At 54.4% G+C, this 25,647-nt stretch overlaps 1 protein-coding gene across 4 annotated transcripts in view; it reads left to right on the plus strand.

Annotated features, from left to right (window-relative positions):
* The first annotated feature begins 1,555 nt into the window (after positions 1 to 1,555).
* The window catches only part of PAX7 (paired box 7), a 118,174-nt gene continuing 94,082 nt past the window's right edge, over positions 1,556 to 25,647 (plus strand). For 2 of the 4 annotated variants that reach the window (XM_030805396.1, XM_012498382.2), the window contains exons 1-4: positions 1,556 to 2,407; positions 5,023 to 5,258; positions 5,832 to 5,961; positions 6,981 to 7,115. In XM_030805396.1, the coding sequence (XP_030661256.1) occupies positions 2,323 to 2,407; positions 5,023 to 5,258; positions 5,832 to 5,961; positions 6,981 to 7,115 (586 nt within the window). In that variant the 5' untranslated portion in view covers positions 1,556 to 2,322. The remainder of the gene's footprint in view (positions 2,408 to 5,022; positions 5,259 to 5,831; positions 5,962 to 6,980; positions 7,116 to 25,647) is intronic. The other 2 variants (XM_003279531.4, XM_030805397.1) reach the window with 2 other exon arrangements.

The following is a 25,647-nucleotide window of genomic DNA, read 5'->3' on the forward strand; positions in this document are numbered from 1 at the left end:
TGTAAGGGGGTTACCATCTTCCCTGGGCACACATGCTATGGCTTGAAGCTTGATCTCCCAATCTCTCCTGGGGGAGGGCCCCATAACTTGGGCCAGGCAAAGTACCCCAGTGTCCCCCTTCCAATTCGAAAGCTACTTGGCATCGCTCTTCTCAATTAGAGAGAGTGTGAGCTTAACAAGTTTTTCATCAGGGCCTCCATTCCCAGAAGGCCCCCCCAAAATCTGATGAGTCCCTTGTGCTAGGAGAGTGGGGAGAGGAGGGAGATCTGTCACATGCTGAGAGGGGCAAAGGTCACAGGTGAGGCAAAGGGGAGGGATGGGGACACCCTGGGGCCAGCCAGCGGTGAGCCCCCCAGGCTAAAACAAGGCTGACCCCACTGCCGAGAGAGGGCGGGCAGGGGGCGAGATTGAGGTCTGGGTTCATTTTATTGTATTTTGCCTCCAGCGTGGGGCCAGAGACGCTCTTTCCCCGGGGAGACAAAAGGCCTCTAGTTGTGGCGTCCTGCCCCGCTGGGAGGGCGTTTCGCCCCCAGGACTCTGTGTCCCGAGGTTGAGGCTACTGGTCACCCTGGCTTCAGAAAGCGAAGAATTCAGGAATCTCTGATCACCCCACCCTGACTCTCGATCATTCAATTGGGGCGTCCCCTCAAACCCACCAGCAAGGAGCTCAGAGCTGTACCAAGTCTTGACGGGCTCCCTCCCTCCCTCCCATTTCCCACCTCTTTGGGACCCCAGATCCTCACACCAGCACCAACTCCCTGTAAACCCAACTGCCTGCTGGAAAGGAGTTATGGGCCCGGCCTGGGGGCCTGAGGAGGACGGCGGCGGCTGGAGATGTCTGCACGGGGCGGAGCTGGAAGGGGAGGAAGAGACTTGTCCCTAACACTTGGCAGACCCACTTTGCCAAGCCTCGGAACCAGATACGGTTACTGGGGGCTTCTCAGAGCGGCGGGAAGGTAGAGTAAGAACCAGACACTGGGGCTCTGACATTACACAGAAAAAGTCAGAATTCCTCCCTTCAAGTCACCTTAGGCCGGTTCCCGGGGAGCCTCACTGGAGGAATTTCAGAGGGTGTAAGACGAGGGAGAAGATGAGAAATAGGGCGGACTCTGCCCCTGGGAGGCCAGAGAAAAGGCGAGACTCCAGAGAGGCGCCGGACCGGAGGCAGACATTCCCATACAGCCGGGACTCCGAGAGCAGCCGTGAGCGACCTGGGGGCCGGGGACTCGGCGGATCCGGCCCATTCATCAAAGGAAGGCACTGGGACAAAGTTGGCCCCCTCCCCTTCTCCCTCAGCCCCCAACTCGCCGGGATCCGCTCCCTCTGTTTTCACGGCGGTTCAAATTCTCCCCCAAAACGAGGTCGACCGGGGATTAGAAAAGAGGGAAAAAAATATTCGTTGGCGATTTCTTTTCGTTATTGGTCCTCCGCTCCCTTGTGCCCTGGCCCCCTTCCCTCCTCATGAATAAAAGAAAAGTCCGAACCTATCAGATCGCGTTCACTACCTCCTCCTCCTCCTCCTCCTCCTCCTCCTCCTCCTCCTCGTACTTCGGTGAACACTTTTGCACAACTTACCCAGCTGATCACTCGCGCCCCCTCGCTTTTCCATTTCTCTTTCCCCAACCCCGTCACCCCCTGTCGCCTCCGTCCAGCCCCGAAACCCGAGGAGGCTCCTTCTTCCGTCTGTCCCCAGGTCTCCTAGGGGACGGGGGTGTGAAAGCTGGTGTGGAGGGAGAAGCGAGTGCGGTCCGAAGAAAGAAGGCGTGGAGAAGAGGGAAGGAGCTAGAGCGAGAGAATAAATATATAAATAAATACGAGAACGAAATCCACTCCGCGGTCTCCGGGCTTGGAAACTTTGGCCCCAAGCGCGAGAGCGCGGCGCTCGCCACTCCGAGGCTGCCGGCCGCGATTCCGGCCGCGATTCCGGCCCCGAGTCCGGCCGCGTTCCCCCAGTCCCCCTCCGCCGCCGGGCCTCGTCTCCGGGTTCTGCCAGGCGCATCAGTCCGCACAACTTCTGGCCGAGCCCAGCCGGCAGAGGCGGACTTGGGGTTGGAGTGTTTGTTTGTTTGAACTTCCTTGTCGTCGCCACCTTCCCTCCCCCCAACCTCCGCCCCCACCTCGCCCCCCTCCCGAGCTTCTGGACGCGTTTGACTGCAGCCAGGGGTGGGGGGTGGGGGTAGGGAGTGTGTGTGGAGGGGAGGGAGAAGAGGTTAAAAAAAAGAAGACGAAGAAGACGGAAAGAAAGAGATCGCAGCAGGGGTGAAGGGAGCGGACGGGAAGCGATTTTTGCCGACTTTGGATTCGTCCGCGGCGTGCGCAAGAATGGCGGCCCTTCCCGGCACGGTACCGAGAATGATGCGGCCGGCTCCGGGGCAGAACTACCCCCGCACGGGATTCCCTTTGGAAGGTAAGAACGCCCAGGCTGGCCTCGCCGCGACTCCGCCGCCCGGAACTCGGGGTCCTTGGAGAGGCTGCGGTCTCCAGGGGACGGTGGCGGCGCCGGCGATAGCAGAGGGATCCGGTTCTCTTCTGGGTCCCAGTCCGGGCGCGGAACCCAGGAAGTTTCTGGAACCCATGCTTGTCCGCTTCTGCGTGGGTTTCACTGACCGGTGGCCTTCGTTTCTCAGGTCGAGAGCTTCCGGCCTTTACCCGCAGGGCTGAAATTCTGGTAGATTTGGACTCCTAGTAAATATCAGGTCCTGGTGAATTTCAGCTCTTTCCACTATTTCCAGACACTTCTTCCCTGACAGTTTCTCGGCTCTCCAGGCTCGCTGGCTGCCACCTTTCTACTCTTGTTTTGAATTATTTTTTCCACCCCTGGGATTGGTCTTACAGTCCCTTTTATTTCGAACCACCTACCATGGGTGATACTTTATATGCCTCAACTACCACGGCTATCCATTTCTTCCGAAGCCACGTTCAAACACTCCTGCTTTTCCGCCTGGAAACAAACTAATTGGAAATAATAATTAGTAATGATTTTCCCCCTAAAACTTTTTACTCGGGCTTCCGCACTCTGGAAATCTCCCGGGAGAGAACCTCTAAACGGCGAGGTTTAGAGAACCTCTAAACGGCGAGAGGGGCACGGCAATGTCCAAACGAGGAGAAAGAGCTGATTTTGTAAAGCGTCCTTCCTAAACATCCAGCGCCCGCCCGGGGAGACCTGAGAGGACGGGCGGCGGCGAACCGGGTCCAGGCTGGAGAAAAGGCTGGGAGCGCACGGCGGAGAGACCCGCTCCTGTGTTTTTGTTCTGTTTTCTTTTTAAACTAATGGAAGGCCTCAACCTGTCACTGAGGGATCATTTGGCTTCTGAGGGTAGGTAGCCTAGGGTGTCACAGAGAAGTCGTTAGAAATATGTGCGACTTTTTTTTTTTTTTAATTACTCTTCCTGTAATCGTATGAGTCCCTGGCGCGTGAGGAAGGGGAGAGAAGGCAGGGAGGGGGTGGGCGGGCTGGCAGCCTGCGATCCGGGAGGAGCTCCCTTGGGCAGCGAGACGGCGCCGGGTCCCTGAATTAGACAGAGGCGAAGAGAGCGGCTTCGTGATCAAGTGCGCGCCGGCAGCCACGCAGGCAGGAGAGCGCGCAAACCCGGGGATTTGCAGTAGCACTCTCCTGTAGCGAATGCAAGTAAAACAGGCGGCTGAGGACGCGCGGCGGATTAGAACAATATTTGCCCAACATGACGCAGAATACTGAGGAGGGCCGAGTGCCGGTCGCTAAAGAGGCTCTTGAATATAAAGTTGGGCCCTCGAGAGCTCTTGAGCGCTAATGGCATATCCCGCCACGGAGACCGAGTGACTCTGACTTTGCGACGCACGATTTCTGATTAAATCCGAGGGTGGCTTCAGACACCAACTTTTACAAAGAGAGGTGGGGGGACCGGGAGAGCGAGGGAGGGGGCGGTAGGAACGGCCCAGCAGCGGAGCCTCTTCTCGCCTCTTCCCTTTCAATTACAGTCAGCTCCCTCCACTCCCGCGGCTGTGAAATCGTTCTAATCTTCCAGATCTCCGCAGCCGCTGAGTCCCCAAATTGGGGGGATCGAGGTCGGATTAGTGCGCTGGGTGTCTCCCCAATCTTCTGTGAGGAAATTGTGTAGACTTTGCATTAAGGCGACCAGGGCGTTCTCCCCTCCCCAGCACACACGAGGGATGCCTGTCTTCCGGGTTCCCAAAGTCACCCCCACCCGGGGGAACTGTGTCCCATCTGCCTACCAGCCTCGCAGAGCCTGCAGGCACGGTTCATGGATTTGTGAGGCTAAGTCAACTATTTAATTTAGGAGCTTTGGGGCAGTGGTGTCCTAAAATTGTCCCAAAACGAAATTAGGACTTCGAGGGTGGTTAGAAGCAAGGGGAGTCACCCAAGGGACAGCCAGGTGCCCTTGGAGGCAGCAGCCAACAGCATATGTCACCCGTCCCTCGGCTGTGCCTCAGCTGTTCCCTGGGACAGTTCCACTGCTCTAGCCAGAGCTGTAAATGTAGTAATCAGCCAGGCCTTTCTAGCCCCCAAAAAACTGGATCATTCATGACTACCAGGAGTGTAGAACCGAGCAGATGAGCCAAATCACACCCGTTATTGGCCTCTCCAAGACGCAGGCAGGCCTGCAGCCCAAGCTTTGGCCTGAGGGACAGAGAGTCATTGGTCCCAAGATCTCTAAGGCTCTACCAGCCTGGTGGCTCTGCGGTCTCACCTTTGTCTCTCTCCCTCCCCTTCTTAGCAGCATTCGAATCCCCCAGGTGTGTCCTCATCCCTCGTAGTGTGGCAGGAGTTGGGGGACACAGCATCTGGGGACACTCTTGCAGCCGTGACTCCTCTATCCATCTCTGCAGGAGATTGCCTATATTTATGACAGTTGTTTCTCAAACTACCCACCTACTGAAGCCCCAGTGTGAGGACCACCGGGATCGCTGGCTGAGGTCTTGGGGCTCAAACGAACAAAACTACAGTCAGGGGGTGCACTCAGTGTCTGCTTTCCATCCTCACCCTGCACCTCTCTCCTTCTGCATCTCCCCTCCCTTCTCCAGTGTCCACCCCGCTTGGCCAAGGCCGGGTCAATCAGCTGGGAGGGGTCTTCATCAATGGGCGACCCCTGCCTAACCACATCCGCCACAAGATAGTGGAGATGGCCCACCATGGCATCCGGCCCTGTGTCATCTCCCGACAGCTGCGTGTCTCCCACGGCTGCGTCTCCAAGATTCTCTGCCGCTACCAGGAGACTGGGTCCATCCGGCCTGGGGCCATCGGCGGCAGCAAGCCCAGAGTGAGTGTCTTTGCCACAGAGGCTGGCAGCTGGCTTCCTATGGTCAGGGGCTCCTGGTTGTGGCCCCTCTTACTACCTCGCGGCACCAGGCTGTAGGAAAGTACAGCTGGAGGGTGTCTGCTACTCCCAGATATCCTCCCATTGTTTTCCTATTATTTGAATTTCTCAGAGATGGAGCTAAGTGAGGTCTAGGTTGTCCAAGACCTTGAGGCCAGTGAGCCATTCCTGGACTGTCCCCACATTTGCCTCAACCCCTGTCACCTTCCAAGACCAGAAGACATCTTCTCTCAGTCTTTCCTGAGATAATGATGGGGACCCTGGGGGTCCTAATTAGAGTTCTTTATTGCCTATCCATGTCCCACCCCGCCCCACCTGGCCAGACCCCTAGCTGCCTTCCTGGGAGCCAAGAACCGGTTTCTTGAAAGGATAAAGCCAATCTCTTGGGGGATGGGGGGGACACATGGTAACCAGAACCACCAGCCTGGTCTGGGGCTCTTAAGAGGTGATATTAAAAGTATTTCCCTCCCCCCATCCCATCTTTCCACTCCTACTCTCCCACCTCCACCTCTGAAGCAGGTGGCGACTCCGGATGTAGAGAAAAAGATTGAGGAGTACAAGAGGGAAAACCCGGGCATGTTCAGCTGGGAGATCCGGGACAGGCTGCTGAAGGACGGGCACTGTGACCGAAGCACTGTGCCCTCAGGTGAGAAGGCAGCTGAGCTGGCAGAGCTGGCCCAGAGTGTGGCCAGGCCTCCAGTATGGAGGGCTGGAGGTGGGAGAGAGGCGAGGGGAGATGATGGTTGACTGGGAACTTACTGAGAAGTTGGGAGGAAAGGAGTACAGAAAGGCAGAGTTAAGGCATAGGAGTAAATCAAAACAGAATGGAATAAGATGGAAAGAAGGAATGGGGAAAGAAAAAAGTTAAGAAAGAGGAGAGAGAAAGAAGAAAGGGAGGAAGAAGGAAGGAAGACAGGAAGGAAGGAAGAAAGGGAAGGAAGGAGGGAAAGCAGGCAGGCAGGCATGAAGGAGGGAAAGCAGGAGGGAAAGCAGGCAGGCAGGCGGGCAGGCAGGAATGGGCAAAAAGTTAACCTAGGAAGTTGGATGATAAGAGAGTCCCCCTGGAGGGTTTTTCGGAGAAAACGGCTTCAATAGATGTCCTAGGAGGGTGGATGCCCATGGGCTTCCCTGGACCACCGTCTCAGAGTTATCATTTCTGCTGTCGCCAACGCCAGCCATTTGAGTCCTAAATTTGGAGGTCCCAAACCATACTGCCTGTGAGAGAGAAAGTGACCTGGTTGTGTGTGTGTGTGTGTGTGGTGTGTGTACATGTACATTCAGGCATGCAGGGCCAGAATGCACACCTGAGTGTGGGAGTGGCAGCAGGAGCTGGAGAGACTCCAGGGAGGCCCTGGGACCTCTCAGGGGTGTGGGTGGAAGTGCACCTAGGCAGGTGTTAGTGTAAGGCACAAATGCATGCAAGCATCTGCATAGGAATGCACAGTCTAACCACCCTGTGAATGCCCGGGGTGTGAGTCAGGCTTCTCCAAGTGGATGCTGGTTATGGAGTACGTGTCAACGCCTAAATGCCTGTGTGTGGAAGAGGGATGAATGGATATCTAAGGAAAGCAGGGGGCTTCCTGACTTTCTCCCAGGGGCCCAGGCCACCGCTCGCTCCTCTGCTCCAACAACTTATACTTGCTCTTTTGCCTTTGAATTTCTGAGGTTTAGTGAGTTCGATTAGCCGCGTGCTCAGAATCAAGTTCGGGAAGAAAGAGGAGGAGGATGAAGCAGACAAGAAGGAGGACGACAGCGAAAAGAAGGCCAAACACAGCATCGACGGCATCCTGGGCGACAAAGGTAGGGAACTTCCCCGGGCAGCGAGGCCCCAGCCCGGGTTTTCCCACGCTCCGGTGTGCGGGCCGGTGGTTCGCTCCCGCCGCCGGAGCAGGTGACCAGAACTCCAGCGGGGAAACTCTCAGGCTGCGGGGCAGCTGGGAGCTGCTCAGGCTTTGCCGACAGCGCCCCCTCGGTGCGCACCCCAGGTGCCGGCTAGATGTGAAGCCCGTGCATTCTTTGCGCTATGGAGGGTGAGTCCCGGGAGAGCCCGGCTGCGGGGCCGCGCGCCTGGTCTACCCCAGTACTGCGGGGAGTGCGTCCTCCTGGGCTGGCGTTTTGGCTGCTACTCTCGGCGTCGATCAATTTTTATAGGAAACTTGGGCAAGGGGGCGGGGGACGGGAGGGAGGGAGCGAGGAAGGAGGAGCCGGCCCGCGGCTCCCTAAATGAATTTGTTAACCAGACCCGCACACGCTCTCTAAACGGTCCCTTGAAACCCCGCCTGACAGTTGACTGACCGCTGCAATCAATAAAAATTAGCCAGGGCCGCCGCCTGACTCAGCCCCGCGTTGCCAGGGCGGACTGGGGGACAGAGAGTGCCTTCCTCTGTGGCGTGCGCCGGCGGGGCTGGGAGTGGAGGCCAAGTTCTCAGATGCCCAGGGTCGGAGGATCGCAGTGGGGGAGAGACTCAGGCTCCACACACCCTCTCCCCATTCTTAGCACGGCTTCCGCGGGCAGGCTGGAGTCTGAGCCCTGCGTCATGCTTTTTCTCAGGATCAGCTAAGGAGGGCGTTTAGTTTTCAAGCGCCCGCAAGCCCGGGAAAGGGGATTGTGCTTTTGTTTCTTGATGGAAGGAAGTTTCGAGAGAAGGAAGGGAAAGTTCTTCCTCATTACCGCCTCCCCTTCCTCATTGCCCTTATAATTCCCCTCCTAAGTCTCTTTGAGACTTGGTAAGTGCACGTTAAGGGGCGACAGGGGGAGAAACAGAAATGGAAGACCCAGAGTCACAAAGACTGACAGTTAAAAGAAAAGGCCCCAAACACACACGCGGGGAGGCGGCAGGCTGAGGGAATCGGAAAGACAGTGGCCATGGGAACCCGCAGGCTGATGGCTTTGGAAAAAGTGGCGAGTGCCCTGGAACCTGAAAGCTTGCAAACAGCCTGTGTTGTTTCAGTCTCCCTTCAGAGGTTTCTCCCAGCACCCCTCTCCTCACTCCTAGCCCAGGTCTCTCTCCAGTTCTCAGAAGACCCTCCCAACCTTGAAGATGAACTTCACAGACAAAGCCGGCTCACTAAGACAACTCCCATCTACGCCCAGCCCCCATAGGCGTGGTCCGAGGAGGAAGGATGGGGGGCCAGGCAGCGGCCTGGAGCGAAGGGAAGGGGCGGGCTATTGACAAACAGGGCCCCTAGTGATGCCGCAGTCCCGCCCGGGACAAAAGAGAGAGGGAAGAAAGGGAGCGAGCTGTGCCGGGTGCCCCGCTGTGCCCCGCCTGCCGAGGGGCCACGGGTCTGCGGCGGGAGGCAGCCCTGCACTGCCAAGCGGTCCTTGGCTAGGCCAGTCGGCCCAGAGCCCTGGGACACCTGCCGGGGGACCAAGTCCTTATTTCAGTTGTTCCCATTGGAAGGAGACTAGATGGACTTTTTGTGGGCTGTGGAGGGGAGGCATAGAACTTGAATAATCTTTCCTGGACAAATAATCTTTCCTGCACAACAGACAACTCTTCTGAGAGTTATCCCAGGGAGAAGCAGAGGAGGTTTGGTTTTCCTTGGAGAGACTTTAAGTGTGTTTGCACGCAGGGAGTATATCCAGTTCAATCTGCGAGGAAGCACAAATAGGTAAATTTCCTCTGAGAAAAAAAGGAAGGGAAGGAAAGGAAGAGGATGGAAAGATCGTGCGGTTTGGAGGATTCCTCTGATTCCAGGGAATGCGGGGCGTTCCATGCTGGCCTGGGCTCACCACACCAGCTAACAAGCCACTTCGCTGGATAGAGGTTTTTCCCTGCCGCAGAACCAGGAACAACCACGTCTCCAAGGGTTTAAAGTGGAGCCTGTGCCAGATGAGGGTGGCCGAGGACACAGGTGCTAAGTCTAGAGGAGCTGAAGAAATGAAATGATCTTATGCAGTGAGCCTGGTCTCCAGAAAGTCCCTCAGTTTTTGCATGACGGTGGGTGCGCTGGGTGCGCTGATTGTGCATTGGATGGCTGTGTAAGCGCAAGCATCCCTTGGTGTGACTGTTTACCCACGGGCCTTCGGATCTGAATGCCATAGGCCATATATCTGTGCAAACGGGATTCAGCATAGGTGTGCAGGGAGCGTGTAGATGGGTGTGAATGGGCAATATGATGGTGCAGACGAGACAGGGCCATCTATCCATCTGTGAGCAAATTGTATCCGTTTCCTATTTGAGTTCCTGGGCCGGTCGGCAGGCACCCCTGTGAACCCCTCATCTCCCTCCCAGGCCCCAGACATCAGTTTCATGGCCAAGTTAAAGGTGAAAAGACCATCCAATCTCCATCCGAGTCATCCAGGTAGGGAGAGGCAGAGATGCCCCATGGCCAGAGCAGGGGGAGTTGTGCATACCCACAACTTTGTTTTGGCTTCTTGCTCTTGAAAAATGCTTTGTCTGGGGGAGTTGCCCCTCTCGTGGCAGGGAGCCGCCAAAGAAGGGGTTTAAGAGCTCTCCTCTTTAAGCACTAAAGAGAGATCCCTCCCTGAGTCCGTTTTTTCCTATCGTCCGCTTGGCATTTAATAATGTTAAGACTTATTAGAGCTGGTAATGAAAACTGGGACTGCTGAATAGGAAACTGTGTTGGAGAGGGGTGTAATAGCTTCCAGGCATGGTAAGAAACTATTTATCCGCAATCAGTTCTCACTCTCAGAGTTTGAAGCACAAACGTTAAGTTGAAGGGTTTTAAAGCAGATTAAATTGAGCTTTTATTTCTGTGCACTTTCATCTCTGAACAGCTCACTCCTGCTCCCCTTGGGCTGATATTCATGAGGCTGTTCATATTTTTTTTTTTTTTGCTCTTATCCTTGTTAAGACTGAGTTATTAGGATTGTTGGTTGTGAGTATTCTCAGACCGTTGCCGATAGGTGCTTGCCCCAGCCAAGCTCGGCTCACCTGGAGAGGGAAGTGGACAGTTCCTTGCCCCCAGGCACTTAGACTCCCTCCTCTTCACCCCTTTCTCCGAGGATCAGGGGATAGACAGGCCAGGGACCCAACAGGGAGGGGATTTGAGGAGAGAAGAGAAAGGAAAAGATTTTCACAGAATCTGAGCTCAGAGAGATTCTTGTGGGGAATTTGATAGGGGTTTGCAATGGGTCAAACCGTTCCTCAGTGGGAGCTGAGGGAGTGAGTGTGAAGAAATAAGCAATCATATAAACAATAATAACAGCAGTGACAAACAATAAGAACACCAAAGCCGCATGCATCTGATAGTGCACCAGTTTAAGCCAAAACTGACCGGATCGGACCAGTGGCTCCACTTTGTTCTCTAGGATGGAAAGGCCAATGAGGCTACAATTAATATGAAATATAGGGAAAAGTTACAAGATTAGAAAAAAGAAATAGTAGTAGTGGAGGCAGCATTTTTCTCTGGGGGACGGGGCGGGGGGGGAATCCTGGGGGTGTCAAAGTCCAGGTGGAGAATTTGCAGACTTCCTGGGTGTGAAAGACCATCTCAGGTGGGGGGAGGGTTGGCGAGGACAGCGAGTGAGGCAGATTTGTTTCTCTTTGCATTTTTCCTGTATTTATTTTTAAGGCAGCAAACTTACAGGTGTGGAGTGGGAAATGACGGGGAAGGATTGGAAAGGAGGGGAGAGCCCGGAGTGTCGGTTTTAGACACTTGTAAAAGGAGGTGGGAAACAATTTAATTTGGCAGCAGCGATAGCTGCTAATGCGGTTTTCGGTCGTTTGCTACACTGGAGGAAGCTGTTTTGATTGTGTGTACAAGGACCTGCCAAATTTAATTAGGCTCCGGGGGAGCGAGTGAATAGGGGAAGGGGGGCACGGCTCCCCTCAGCCCACACCATTTTTTCGGCTTCACACCTGGAAGGGACATTGTTTACCGGATCTTCGAGAACCGGGAAGGGGTGGGGGCGGAGAGGGACAGGAGCCTTGGAAGAGGGGGCGAGGGAGGGGATGAGGATAGTCCATTTATCACGAAACAATCTGCATTGATTTAAACCAACAAGTTCCCTCCTCTGTAAATGTTGTGTTTAGAGAAAGGTAATTGACACTCCACCAAATCAAAGGATTACCCCGGGTTGGCAATCTAATCAAACAGAGTCCAGGCGGGATTTGAAGCTGTTCATAGTGGGATCAGCTTCGCATAATGGGGGCTCGGAGGAAGACGGGAGGGTGTCAGGCAATTCCCGGCTTTAGGCAGCGCTCGGCGGTGGATATCCAGTGCGACCAGAGGGAGAGAGGGAGGGGGCGCGGGAGGGGCGCGCCGGGCCGGGGGCTGGGGGGGATGGGGCGAGCGGAGAGGGGCGAGCGGAGCTGGAAACGTCCCGGCGGAGGGGGCTCCCGGCGAGGGGCCGAGCCCACACTGGGCTGACAAGGCTCCCCTTTTCTTCCCTCCATCCCCCCAACCGAAGAAGAGAGAGGGGGAGGCGGGAGCGGAGACTAACGAGAAACAACAATGAGGAGATAAGTATTACAAAGGCAAACACTGGCGCTCGCGCGCTCGCAGCCCCAGAACCCGCGGTAAATAAACAAAGTCTGTAAACTGTTTGCTAGATAAACTCGTGCCTAAATCGAGTGTGACGGGCAAGGAGAGAAGAGACAGAAGGAGATAAGGTTGGAGGGGGATGAACGAGCATAATCTAACAGAAGACATTTAGAAAACAAACTTTAAACAAGGGAGAACAGGCGAACGGAGGGCAATTATCCGCCCCAGAGAGCGGGGGAAGCCGCTGGAGGTCTAGGAAGGGGTGGAAGGGAGGGGACTGGGAGCTGCGGAAGAGCTGAGTGTTGGGGGGGTGCCTTCGGGACTCCGTGGGGGAGCCAAGAGGGTCTCCCCAGGGCGCGCAAGAAAAGAGGCTCGGTTCCCGGAGTGAGGTTCCCGTGCTCAGCCGGTCTTGGAACGCAGGCACGTCTAAACCGGGTGGGGTCCCCCGCTGCGAGGGCGTGCGGGTTTTGTGTTCCCCTCGGGGCACGCATCGCCACACTTGGGCTGTTTCAAGGCGTTTGTACCTAAAAGACTAGTGTGCACGGCGCAGCGGTTAAAGGAATTAGATATTTACCAGTTTGAAATAAGCCTGGCTAAGAAGAAGAGAGAAGAGAGAGACATTGAAAAGATGAGGCTGGGGGAAGACTTCAAACGAATTCATCATTTGGAATGGTGGAGGGGAGATTTACCAGACAGTATTGGGAAGTTATTTAGATATTAATAACACATTTTCCTGAGGCGCGACCACAGCAGCCATCTGCGCTGCTCTCGGAGCTATTTGGCTGGGTAAAATATGGGCGTCTCAAATGTTGGGAAGAGATAACGCAATCAGGCTAACCCTGGTCCTAAGACTGCATCGCAGCGTTAAACCCGGATTAACCTCCCCCCCAACTCCCGCGGCCCCCTCCCCTTTCACAGCTTTCCAAATTTTCAGTGGAATTTACATGGAAGGATTTAAAAGCATATATAACAGTAGCCTTAAAGCAGTAAGGTGATTATTTGGGCTTTTTTTTTTTTAAGAATGTCTTTCTGAAAATGATAGTTGTCACACATTACATTATATATAAATAATATTATATAAAAACATATTTTTATATAGGAAAAGAGGGCTGAGCAAATGAGATTTCCTTCCAGGTTACCTCTTTGGAGTTTCTGTTTGCCATCATTCTATCATCATCAACAAAGTTGGTGAGGCCTGTGTGGCAAGAGTGCCTAAGGATATAAACATGTAATGTACAAGGTCCTGGCCGTGGCCCTGGAAGCTCATAGTCTAAGACTAGACAGAACTCACACCCCTGAAAAGACAATGCCTGGTTGAGGGATGGGTTCCTGCACAGACGAGAGACCCCCAAAGAAAGGTTCTCTAGACGATCTGGGGCCTTGAAGGCTGTGACTAAGAGGGGGGCACATTCCAGAAATTCCAGAAAAATAGCTCTTCTCTCCCTCCCATTGCAGACTGAAGGGGTAATTAGGAAACTCAGGGTGAGGGTAAGAGGCGCTTGGGAGATTAGGATGCCCCCCTCAGTTTTTGCTGTCCGGGGCCTTCCCTCTTCTTTTCTCCTTCCCCCAACTCTGGCTGAAAGAGGAAAAGGTGGAAATGGGGTCAGCGCTTTCTGATCTGCTCTGGAGAGATTGGCCCCGGCTGGGGTCGGGCAGGGGGAGGGAGGGAGGGAACTCGCCTTCCCAAATCGAATCAAGGCAGAACGGTGACCTAAGGGGGAAACTTCGCCATTAGTAGATAGATCTCTCCAAAACTTCAAACGAAGTGGGGTGGGGGAGAGGTGAGGCAGGGAAGGAGTCCAGAGAGAGCGCAAGGGGAACTACCAGCATGCGAAGGGGAGGGACCTGGAGGAGGAAGAGACGGGGTCGAGGGCAAAGGGGAGGCGGGGGCCAAAGGAAGGGGTGTGGGGTAGGGGATGCGAAGGGAGGGGGTCGGCTGCACTTGGAACTTCAACCCCCTGGGAGAGGAAAAGCGTCTGCGGGTCGCTGCAGCCTCGGGAGGGGTGAAGGGAAGTTGTGTGCGCCCCAAGTCCATCTCAAAAGAGGCCCCCAGGGCGCCTCGGGCACGCGTGCCAGGCCCCCGGTTTGGCAGCCGAGCTGAGCGAGGGTGGATTGCGAGGGGCACTGGGGCCGCCGCGGGGCTCTGCTTGTCGGCTGCCAGTGAATTGGCCGATTTCCGCAGTCTGAGGGTCAGCGAATGGACCTTTCCATGGCTTGGTCGCCCTGGTCCTGGAGGTGCGCTGGGCCTGAGCTCCGGTGGAGACCAAGGGAGGGGTGGGGAGAGGCAGCGGAGACAGAGAGCCACAGAGGAGGAAAAAGCTAGAAAATTCAGAGTGAGAAAGTCTGAGTGCAGCAGAAGAAAATCTTGGGTACAGTTTGAGGACGCTGGAAAATGCGGAGGGGCCGAGGGAGGCGCCGAGCAGCAGGAAGAAAGACAAAGAGATGTAGAATCACCGAGAGACTGTCCCTGGGACAGGCGGATCAGGAGAGGCAGCGGGACCTAGAGACAGAGCCCGCGGGAGAGCACGGGCCGAGAGGGCGAGCGCTCAAAGCCGGGCAGCGGCGAGGGAAAGACGGGAGGCGGGCGTGCCGCGGCCGCCCTTTTGATCCTTCGTGGCTTCGCCTTATCAGAAGCGCTTTCGGTGACATCGGCACAAAGGCAGTTCATCATATTACAGCATGTCCCGGCGGCTCGCTGCGATCCTGCCGCTTAATTAGAGGCGAGCGAGCTGGGCCGGCGGGGCGGGAGGGAAGCTGACCCCGAGGCGGGGGCCCGGGTTCCGCGCTCCAACCCGGGGCGCTGGGCAGGGGCCAGCCCGCGTGCCCGGCGGTGTTGGGACGTGGAGCGAGGGGGAGGCCGGGAACTGCATTCAGAGCGTCGCTAAATTAACAGGCCGGCCCGGGCTTCACTGCCCGGGGAGTGAAGCTCGCCGCCTTCCAATTTAGTCGCCGCCCCTTCTAAGTTCTCGGCTTTGGGAAGGGATGGTGCTCTGGCCACTTTCCCCGCTTCCAGGCTGCGAATGCTGCGGACTGGAGGGCGAGTAAGGGGGAGGTAACCCAGGGCGAGCTGAAGGCTCAGTGCAACTCCGGGTCCAGGTTGCACCCACCAGCCTCCCGCGGCTGTGTTCCATCCCCTTCTCCGACCGCCTTGCTCTCCATCCGAACCCAGGTGTGCGAGGCTGGAGCAATCTGAGAGGGGCAAAGTTCATCGTGGTCGAGGTTCTGCTATCCATCCCGCCCGCAACTCACTAGCGATATCACCCTAGACAACCCATTCAACCTCTTTGGGCCTCAGTTTCCTTCCATAAAAAAGAGAATTAACTAAGACAAATGTTATCCTTTTAGGGGATCCTGGATCCCTTTAAGAATAGGCTAAAACCGAAAAAATAATTTTAAAACCTTGCCACTCACATACTTTCATACAGGCAGAATTTTTCATCTAGTATAAAGGGGTCTTTGGGGCTTCTAGAGGCTACACCCCATTCAGAACCTCACATCTGCGTGCTTCCTGATGACTCCAGTATTCTCCAGGGAGCTTCTGATTCCAGCATCAGGAAGCTCAAAATGAGGCGATGCGGAGGAGGGGCACTGAGATCCTGCCCTTGGTCTGGTCCTTGCTGCTTCCTCCCCTCTCCAAAACAGAGCGGAGAGCTTCTTCTCCACCCCACTTGGTTATTGGAAGGGTCCTTTGGGAAGTGTTTAAATGCTGATATAAGCACGTGTGCTATGCTCCCCCTTTTACCTATACCACCCAAAAGAGAAATTTTCCTCTGGAGTGTATGTGTGTGAATGTCTTCATTCATTCTGCAAAAAATTTTTGAGCACCTAGTAGGTGCCAGGCGTTGTGTTAAGTGACCTCAAGAAGGTCCCTGCCCTCATGGAGTTCTGAGCCAGGCGGTGGAGACAGAAAATAAGCCCGCAAATAAACAGATGTGTCTCGTGTATGTGTTTGTTGTGTGTTTACCTGAATATCTTTGTGGGCTTCCCTCTTCGCAAGACTGTCTTGTGTCTGGGTGTTTGTGAATGGTGTGTGTGTGTGTGCGCGCGCGCGCACGACAGCAGAGTGTGTTTGCGGGGCTGGGGCTGAATTTGGCAGGCAGCCCCCAAGCTGACCTCTGGAGTGGCCCGCGTCGGCGGGCTGGGCCTTGCTTCGCCACGGGTTCGAGGGAGAGGCGGAGGGAGGAGCGGCTGGGCTGCGGAGCCTCTTGCCTTCACTGCACTCTTTGTCTGACACCACGAAAAGACCGAAGATCAAAGAGGCCCCGGGGCGGGACAGAAAAAGGGGTGGGGCGGCGGGCGCGATAAGTAGCTCGGAAAACTCCACCCTAAACTTTTGTGGATCCTTTCCATGGGACCCAGACCCTACACAACCTCACCCAAGTGGGCGAGTGGGCGGCCGGCGATGGGTTCTCTACCGTCCCAAGCCTCAGCGAGGGTGACAGGTGGAGAGGGACAGCTACGGCTGCGGGCTCCAATTCAGGTCGAGGTCTTTAGGTGACTGGAGAAGGTGGAGGGCAACATTCAGAAGTTTTGTGAGGTGTGTGTGTGTTTGTGCGGTGTGTTCTGAACACTTTTGCAGGGAGATTGTGGATTTGGATCAAGCCTCCTGGTTTCCTGAAAACTTGTCTTAAAGTCTGCTCTGGCTTTACCTGGGCTGCAGACTTGGGAGTTGGAAGGAGTCCTGAGGAAGCTTCTGGAACCTCTTGTTCCCAGCGGAAGCCTGCAGAAGCGCCTCCGTCTCCCGCACTTTCTTGTAACCACAGCCCTAACTCAGGAAGCTGGTCTCTAAGCCACCTGGGAAGGCGCTTTCCCCCCTCCCGTGGTCCTCACCCTGCAGCTCTCCTTCCCGCCTGGACTTCTTGAGTTCGAATTCACCCTTCCGAGGGTCTGAAAATATGGTAGAAAAAGAAAGTCCGATGTGGGGGGATATACCCCATCCTTCATTCTCCTCCCTCCCGCTGCCTGCAAATGCCAAAATTCAAAATGCCCACCCCTTCCACCTTTTCCATGGGGGAAGATTCTGAATGATTGCAGAATCCCAGCATGTCCAAGATTTGTTGGAGGTCCTCGGAGTGAACCCTAAGAAAAGAGGCCTTGGAACTTTCTTTAATAAATGGGGCTGAACCTCCCTCTCTCTTCAAATTAGGTTCTGGTTGGGACTTTTTCTCTGGTGGCCTAGTGGTCCATACAGGGGACACGGAGCGGTTTGCCCAGAGCTGCCTGTTACAGGCGATTACTGCTGTAAATGGCCCGCTTTGCGTCGACCCTCTTCCCCCAAAACCCGGTCTTTTCCGTCTCGGCGGTGCCTGAGCCTCAGTTTCCCTATCTGATTAGTGAGGATAAGAACCGCTCCCGGCCTCCCTAGGCAGCAGGAAATTAGGGCCAGGAAAGCGGTTTGGAAACTGGTCAGCGGGTGCAGGCGGGGAGAGGGTGGGAGGCGTCAGGAGTTCGTCCTCCTCCCCGCGTCGCCCCCTCCCCGCCACCCTCTCGGGGCAGTCCCCGCTCGCGCCTCAATGGCCACTTTAGAAATACAAACAACTTTAGAAATAAAGTAACCAAACCCCCGAAAGGGGCTTTGAAGGGGCGAATGCCTGGTGGCGCTTTACTATGCTGTGGGCCGAGGCCCCGGCCTAATCCCGCTTTCATTTCCACCGACGGCCGCGGAGGAAGCGCTCCCGGCCTCCCGGCCCCTCAGGAGGCTGATTAGGCCACAAAGAGCCCCCATTATCCCGAGAAGAAAACCGGGGGGCGGCGCAGGGCGGCGCGGCGCGGGGGGAGCGGCCCGCCCGCGCCCCGGCTATTGACTTAGTGGATGAAGTCAAGAGCGGGCACGCTGGGAGCCCGGGGTGGGGTGGCGGGGAGGGCTGGGGCCTTGGGCGGGGATCCCGGAGGTGGGGTGGGGGAAGGGCTGGGGGGGAGGGGCGACCCGCGCGGGAAGGGGCGGGGGACGGAACAAAACAGAACGCACAAAACCCACAACAAAACCGAGCTCCGGGAGAGGGGAGCCGGGATCTGGTGCAGGGCCTCCTCTGCTGAGCTTGGCTGGGTCAGCTGCCCGCGCCGGCCAGCGGAGGGGAGGGGGGCAAAGGACCTGGCCCCGCCGCCACTGCCGCCTGGGCTGGGTTGCTTACTTGGGACGGGGTGGTGGAGGAAAGGAGAAAGTTGCAGCCGTTGGACAGTCTGTCGCTAAGTGCTACATGGCTTGGGCACGCGGCTCTGTGGCTCAGGCTCTCTAGTCCTTCTCTGTGACCCCAGGGAACTGGGTACAGAGGTCTCCAAAAGTCACCCCCACTGTGGCGGCCTGCTAATCTGTGATCACAGCTATAGAGGATGCTGTAGAGGAGATGCCTGAATTGGTGGGGGCGGGGGCAGGGAGGGGGGAAGGAGGCAGGAGATTGAAGGAGAAAGAGGAGGACCCTGGATTCTGAAAGATCTGGGTAACTTTGAGTGAAGCATTCTGACAGCCTAGATGTCCTCTTCTGCAAAGTGGGTCCATGGACACAACCTCCAAGTAGGCTAGGAAGCGTAAATGCTATAATTATATAAAGTACAGGGCAAACTGGGAGGCTGGAGAAATATCACTCCCCCATCCTCTCCTGCCTCTTCATTTCCTCCAAGGCTTCTTTCAGTTAATCCCTATGACTTGAGAAATAATAGGGGCCTTGGAAGAAACGGGCTGTGAATCCATAAGTGATCACCAAATGTGGGTGCAGGTGGGGTGGGGGCAGATACTCAACCAAGTGCAAATAAATAGTATCCCTCCTGATCTACAGTTCTAGACAGGAGAAATAGGCCTGCTCTGTGGGCAGCTCCTCATTCAGCAGAAGGTCAAGAGAAGAAGGTAGAAACACACAGAGCCAGATCCTGGAGCCCAGTAGACACTGTTCTGTGTGTGGAGGGACTTGCCTCCCTGATGGCTTCTGTCCCCACAGGCAGAGAGGCTGGGCAGCCTTGACTGACAGGGTAGGGAGGTGTGGGTGAGTGCTCTGGTTTGAGGAGATGGTGAAAACATCCTCCAGGTATAAAGGAGGCAGGTGAGGGTATGTGACACAGGCTCCTACCTGACTGGCCCCCAGTCACCTCGCCTCCCCAACCGGAGCTGTTTTCCCCACCCCCAGCCATCTCTCAGAAACAGGCCCTGACTCCAATGATTTGGAAGTTCTTTGAAGGCAATGTCACTCTTCATCCATTCACTCTACTACTTTATATTTGTCTTTTTTTTTTTTTTTTGAGACTGGGTCTTGCTCTGTCACCCAGGCTGGAATGGAGTGGTGTGATCACTGCTCAGTGTAGCCACAACCTCTCAGGCTCAAGCGATTCTCCCACCTCTGCCTCCCGAGTAGCTGGGACTACAGGCATGCGCCACCACACCTGGCTAGTTTTTGTGTCTTTTTGTAGAAACAGGATTTTGCCATGTTGCCCGGGCTGGTCTGGAACTCTTGGACTCAAGCGATTCTCCCACCTTGGCCTCCCAAAATGCTGGGATTATAGTGATGACCACTATGCCCAGCCATTCCACTACTATTTATCAAGCCCTAGGTTGTGTGGGATGTTCTGGAGAGGATACCCCCTACTGCCGGTCCAGACTCATCAAAGGCTAAGTTAAGGAGTTAGGACTTATTCCAAGGGCAGCAGGGAGCCATGGAGGATATTTCAGTAGGGGAGTGTTGGATTCACCGAGCCGAGAATGTACCGGAAGATGTGGAGATACCAGCTAGGAGGTCAAGGCTGTGGGAAAGGAGCAGAGAGGTGCAGAGGTGCAGAGGAGCTGGAGAGCAGAGGATGCAAGGAGACATGGTTAGGAGAGGGCTGCCCCAGCTGGAGATGGAAGAGGAGGAAAGCAGCCCATTCCCAGACTCCCACCACTGATGCCCAGGGGTACTGAGCCCGTGACTGGCTGCTAAGTTCGTTCAAGGTAACTTGGAATTCCTCTGCAGGCTGCGATTACAAAGGGTGGAGTCAGACTCAAACAGGCCTTAGAGGTCATCTGGCCATTTTACAGATGGAAAACCTGAGGTCCAGAGGGAGTGACATGAGTGAGGCCAAAGGAGGGAAAGGCCACTCTGGTCTGCTGGCAGTTATGCATGGGTACAGGAGCAAAACAAACTGGTGGAAGCTTTGCTCCCAGGAATTAGGAAGGCATGGAATAAGGACAACCACGGGAAATGAGGCCTTTCCCTATCCCGGCAGTTCATCGCCCTTCGTGTTTAATGTGACACATGCCTTAAAGTTCTCATTCACAGAGGGGGAGACTGAGGCACAGAGCGTTGATTAGCCCAAGGAAGTAAGGGGAGGAGGGTTCCCTTCTAACAGGCTCTGCAGGACTCTGACACCTTTGCCCTAAGAAGCCTGAAGGGCAGCAAGAAGCTCCTCTTCTTACCCCATCTGGACAATTGCAGCCCGTATGCCCCTCCCCCGTTCTTCATAAACCCCAGATTCTCAGGTCCAGGGGAGACTGTGGTTCAAGCCATTGCCACAACCCACCCCACCCCACTACCACCCACACTCCCAGCACCCATAAGCACGTACTGGGATCTTGAGCCCTGCTAGATGCCACAAACTTGGCCTGCTGAAGAGTTGGTCTGTCCACCATCCTGGGAACAGTCCTTTCAACGGCAAGGGAAAATAAAGCCCAGAGGGAAAAGAATCACAGATTGTGGTTAGATCCTCATGTAAAGGGCCCCATGCAGAGGCCCTAGCCTGAGCACTAACTGCTGTGTCATTCTGGAAGAGTCGCTTCATGTCTCTGGCCCCTGGTCCTTTTCTCTGAACAATGGCAAGGCAGGGTCTGCCTAGTGGTTTTCAAACTGTGTTCCATGGGGTCTTGGGATTCTCAGCCTCAGGGGCCATCCTTTGAGCTGTAATACTCTGGGCGTGTGTTTAGTGGAGGGGAAGCAGTGAAAAACCAGCCTGGTTCCCCATGGATAGAGGAAACTACAGGAAGGCAGGGCTTTGTCCTGGGAAGAGCAAGGACCACTTCCTATCCAAGGCTACTCTGGAGGAGGGTGAGGGGAAGAAGCTCTGTATACTCCTGGAATCAGAGCCCGCGGGCTATGGTTATTGGTCTTCAGAGATAAGGTGATAACTGCTTATCTAGTGACAAATGATTATCCTCCTCTTCTATTCTTCTGATTAGGGAACTTTCTCTCCTGACTGGGAGGTCTCTTTGGAAGATGGGCAGGGCTGGTCAAGAGACACTGACATCTGCCTCTTCAGTCCCTGCCCGGCTTGCTGTGTGACCAGGAAGCAGTTACACACTCTGTGCTTCATTTTGGGGCCTCGTGGAGCAGCTGGCTTGCAATGCCATCCTGAGATGGTGCTGGAAGGAGGATTCAATGCAGCCTGTGGGGGATGGAAGGAGCAGGAGGGCAGAGGACAGAGGGCTGTGCCCCAGAGTCACCCAGGTGCTTTTGCAAGACATGCACACCTGGGTACTTTCTTGATTTGGGACATCTGAGCGCAGTGGCTTTGGAGCAATCTGTCCCGATCATTCTGATGGCCTCCCCAGCAAGAGCCACTGGTCTCATGCAACACCTTTTTTTATAGATGGAGAAACTGAAGCCCAGAGAAGGGAAGGGAATTGTTACCTGTTGCATAGCAAACGGAGAGGAGTCAGAAGAGAGACCCAGTCCCCAAAGTATTAAGCCAGGCACCATGAAGGGAACATTTTTCCAAAGTTGCTGGGTCCCTCAGCTTTTGTTATGGTCACCTGTCCCTACTAAGGGTCCCATCTGCCAGGCTACCATGCTGGGAACAATGGGGCTGGCAGAGCAAGACCTCTGCTCTGTCCTACCGTTCCCAACTCCTGCTTGTGCCATAGATGGTCTCCCAGACACTCACTGTCATCTCAGCTCTGGGCTCTGAGCCCTTATAGCCACAGGCAGCTTCAGTGCACAGAAGGACCCCTGGACTTGGAATCAGTAAGACCCAGGTTCCTCCCCACTTCTGCCCCCACCATGTCCCCTGAGCTGTGGCTTCCCCTCCCTCAGCCTTAGTTTTCTCATCCAGGCAATGGGAGCAAATGAATTAAAACACAGAAAAGCTGTGTGGCACATAGGAAGCACATGCTTAAAATGAAATAAAAGACCTGAAAGTGATTTGTGTGAAATAGATGATCCCTAAAGATCTATATGCTGAGAATTTCCTAAGTCAAAAGCACATTGTTTCATCGGTGGCTCTAAAATGTGTATGCATGTATTTTTATAGGTTTTTGAAAGATTTATTGCAAAAGTGATATGTACTTGTAAAATTTCACATCATAAAAAAGTATATAAAATAAAAATTAAGAATTCTTCTCTATCCCTAGCAACAGCTTTGTTGAGTTGGGATATAACTGTCTAGATTTATACAGTGATATCTAGATATGTCTGTCTAGATCTACCTATCCATCTATCTGTTTAGATGCAGATATATATTTGAAGGAAAGTGGTGTCACATCAGCTTAACTTGGGGGCAATAGAGGCTTCAAGGGGTGACTGTGAATCCCCAGAATTAATTTATCAGTGGCGGGTATGTGTCTGGAGAGAGATTCCAAGTGTTCCAGAGCTCAAGGTCCCCCAAAGGTTAAGCATCCCGAGTTGGAAGATTTGCAGGTGTTTGTCCTCTCAAAGCTCCACCCCTTCCCCCGCACCCTCCCTCCAGGCCTCACAGTGCCATCCCTCCCCCTCTCCCCTCCCCCACCCCCACCCCCTCCTCATGCACCTGCTGAGGCTTCCGGCCTCTGCTGCTTCAAAGAGGCAGGCTGGGCTTTACCTGCCTGCCTTGGAGAAAAGCAGCCTGGTTTGAAAGGGGAAGTGGCATTTCAGGCACTTAATTAGACCCGGGACAAGAATGGAAGCTGGCTCTCAGGTCAGGCCAGGGGGGATTGTTGGGGGATTAACACTCAGGTAAACCCATCAAGGCTCACCGGCCCCCTGGCAGGAGGCAGCAAGAGAATCCTGGGCAGCAGCGGAAAGGCTGGGCCGGCTGGGCCCACAGCCTGGGAATCACATTCCAGAGTGGGGTAGTGGGGGTGTGCAGAGCCGGTAGAGGTTGGGGAGGGGAAGGGAGGGCCACTGGCTGCCTCCACCCTTAACCTCAACTGGCCCCCTTCTCTTCCCCGCGCCCCCCCCCCCATTGCCCCAGGAAGGTAGAGTTAGAACTAGCATTTTATTCCTACAGCAAAATGTATTGAGAACCCACTATGTGCCAGGCGCTATTCCTGGGAGCACAGCCGGCAATAGCACAAGGTCCCGGCTGCACAGAGCTCACACACTGGGGGAAGAGCAGGTTCACCAATATGGAAATGCTTTCAGAAGGTAGATAAGGGCTTGAAGAATATAAAGCAGAATCGTGATAGAAAGGGACTGACAGAGGAGTGATGTTTATTAATAGTTGGGCTATCAGGGAGGCCTGCCACCAGAAGAGGTGATATTTGACCTGAAACCTGGATGGAAGGAAAGAGGTAACCATTTATTGAAAACATCTACTACTTAGGACACTGGCCAGTTGAAAGCTGACTGCATATGTGTTAAGTGCTTTACATTAATGAATTCATCAGATCCTTCCAAGAATACGTCGAAGGAGAGATTATTCATTAAGAAGCCCATTTGTAGATACAGAAATTGAGGCACACAGAGAGGTGTGTCAGTTCTTTGGGTCCAGATGGGCAGGGCCATCTCACTGGACACCTGTGCTCTCCACCTGCCCACCTCTTGCCACGTGCCAGGAACTGAGCCAGGTGCTCTATACACCTCCCTTAACTCCCCAGCCATGCCCCGTGGTTATCTGTTTTCCCAATTTTGTAGATGAAAGCACAGCTCAGAGAGGTTTACTCAGTTGCTTGGAGTCACACAGCCAACAAGAGTAGAGCCAGTAATTGAATCTGGTACCACAAACTCTTCCTGCTGCAACACCTATGCTTTTGCGGGCATTGACTTTGGAATACCCTCAGCTAATTCACGGGGTCCTTTGTCCCTGGGGAATGGCCTTCCCTGTCTCCTTCAGGGAAAGGGTTTCATCCTTCAGGGAAGATTCATTGAATCAGGATTTGCTGGGTCTTGTTTTGTTTTGTTTGTTTGTTTGTTTTACGAATGGACTTCCTGGCCTGCATTTTGATTTGCGCTTGGGTTTATGAATTGAGAAATCACAGTCAGCTTTGGGAATTAGTTGCAAGATAAATATTGCAATCTTGGTTAAGGACTTAAGAATTGTCACTTGTGTGTGTATGTTGTTGTTGTTGTTGTTGCTGCAACAATGCTGTGTACACATGGTTACAGTGGATCGAATTTAGGGAGTTAGGAAGTGGAGTTGGTTTGTGGTTAGACTTGGGGGAGGTGTCGCTTTCGGTTGTTGGTGTGCTGGTGGCTGTGTCCCTGTGATATGGAATGTACTGTCGGAGTGAGAATGTGTTCAGGGGTCTGTGGTTATGTGGATATGGGTGTGTAGCTGCTGATGACATGGATGGAGGGATGTATCTGGGTGTGTTTCTGCAGAACAGGTGATACCTGTACCATGTGACTTTGTCAATTCCACCATGTCCAGGCACAGGTTGGGGGGTTTGTCCAAGGCTCTGAACGTATCTGCCCCCATTTTACAGATAGGAAACCAAGACTTAGAGAGGCCAAGTCATCTGCTTGAAGTCATCTAGCTGGAAGCGGCTGAGCCTGAAGGGAAACCAGGGCTGCCTTCAGAGTCCAGCCTCTTTTCCCAGCTCACCAGGAAAGGTTTAAGTGACAACAAAAGGTTTAAATGCCAGCAAAAGGTTTAAACGCCAGCGTCGGTCACGGGGCCTGGCGGACGTGTGTGCGGTCACATGCATGTCCCCCTTCTCATTCTGGTGTCTCAGCTCCTGCCCATTCTATGGGCCCCCAGCCCAGCCCTGTCGCAGGAGAGCCTTTCTTTCTCGGGATTGCAAATACTCCAAAGATGAACGCCGCCCGCAGCTGGCTGCAGCCCTGAACAATGGCAAGACCTAGGAAGTGAAGAAATTGCCCGAGGAGCACAGCAGCCCAGTCCAGAGAGGCAGTTCACAGAGTCTGCCTGCTGGCTCAGGCTCCAGTGCAGTGAGCCCTCCCCCCACCCGCCAGCTCCACACTCCCGGCTGGAAGGATAAACAGTCTGTAAAGAAATTTTCCCTAGAAAGAACACTTCGATCAAGTGCAAGTCTACTGCCTTAGACCAGTGATTAGGGGAGAGTTAAAGAAGGGGAGGGGTGTCCCCTCTCAGGGGGAAATATGCAATAAATAATCACAGGTGGGAGAGAGTGAGGGCGGGGGCTGGAATCCCAGCTGGATGCTGGACCCAGCTCCAACACCGTTCTCCAGAATAGATGCCAAAATGCAACACAGTAAAACAAATCTGGTGCTCATGTGCAATGCCTTCCTCCTTCCTAAATCTCCACTCACCCACTTCTTCTTAGCAAGTGGCAAGGTGGCAGATGCCATCTGAGAACTATCTAGGGTAGCAGAGGAAAAAAAACCACAACATCGGGTGGGCTGCAAGGTAGCTTGTACAAATTTGCCAGGCCGTAATAATTAGAGATGAACAGAGCATGCTCATGTCCAGTTGTGAGGGAGCTCTGGAAAGCAAACTTGGAATTCTGGAGGGTTTACCATGAGCCAGACACAGCTCCTTTAATCAGCACAGCCCTATGAACGTCACAGGTTTTACTCATCCCATTTTACAGATGAGGGAACTGAGGCTCAGTGAGGTAAAGTCACTTGCCTGAGATCACAGGGCTAAAGAAAGAGGCAAGAGGAAGCATTTGAATCCAGGCCTCTCAGGCTTTGGGCCTGGGGTCTCCTATCACCCCTGGGGTGGCAAGGGAGGAGCCAATCAAAATCAAAGGAAGAACTAATCTTGCTTGGCACGTGCCTACAATGCCACCGTGATATTAGTT

Source organism: Nomascus leucogenys, chromosome 24 (assembly GCF_006542625.1).
Source record: "Nomascus leucogenys isolate Asia chromosome 24, Asia_NLE_v1, whole genome shotgun sequence".
Classification (NCBI taxonomy): Eukaryota; Metazoa; Chordata; class Mammalia; order Primates; family Hylobatidae; genus Nomascus; species Nomascus leucogenys.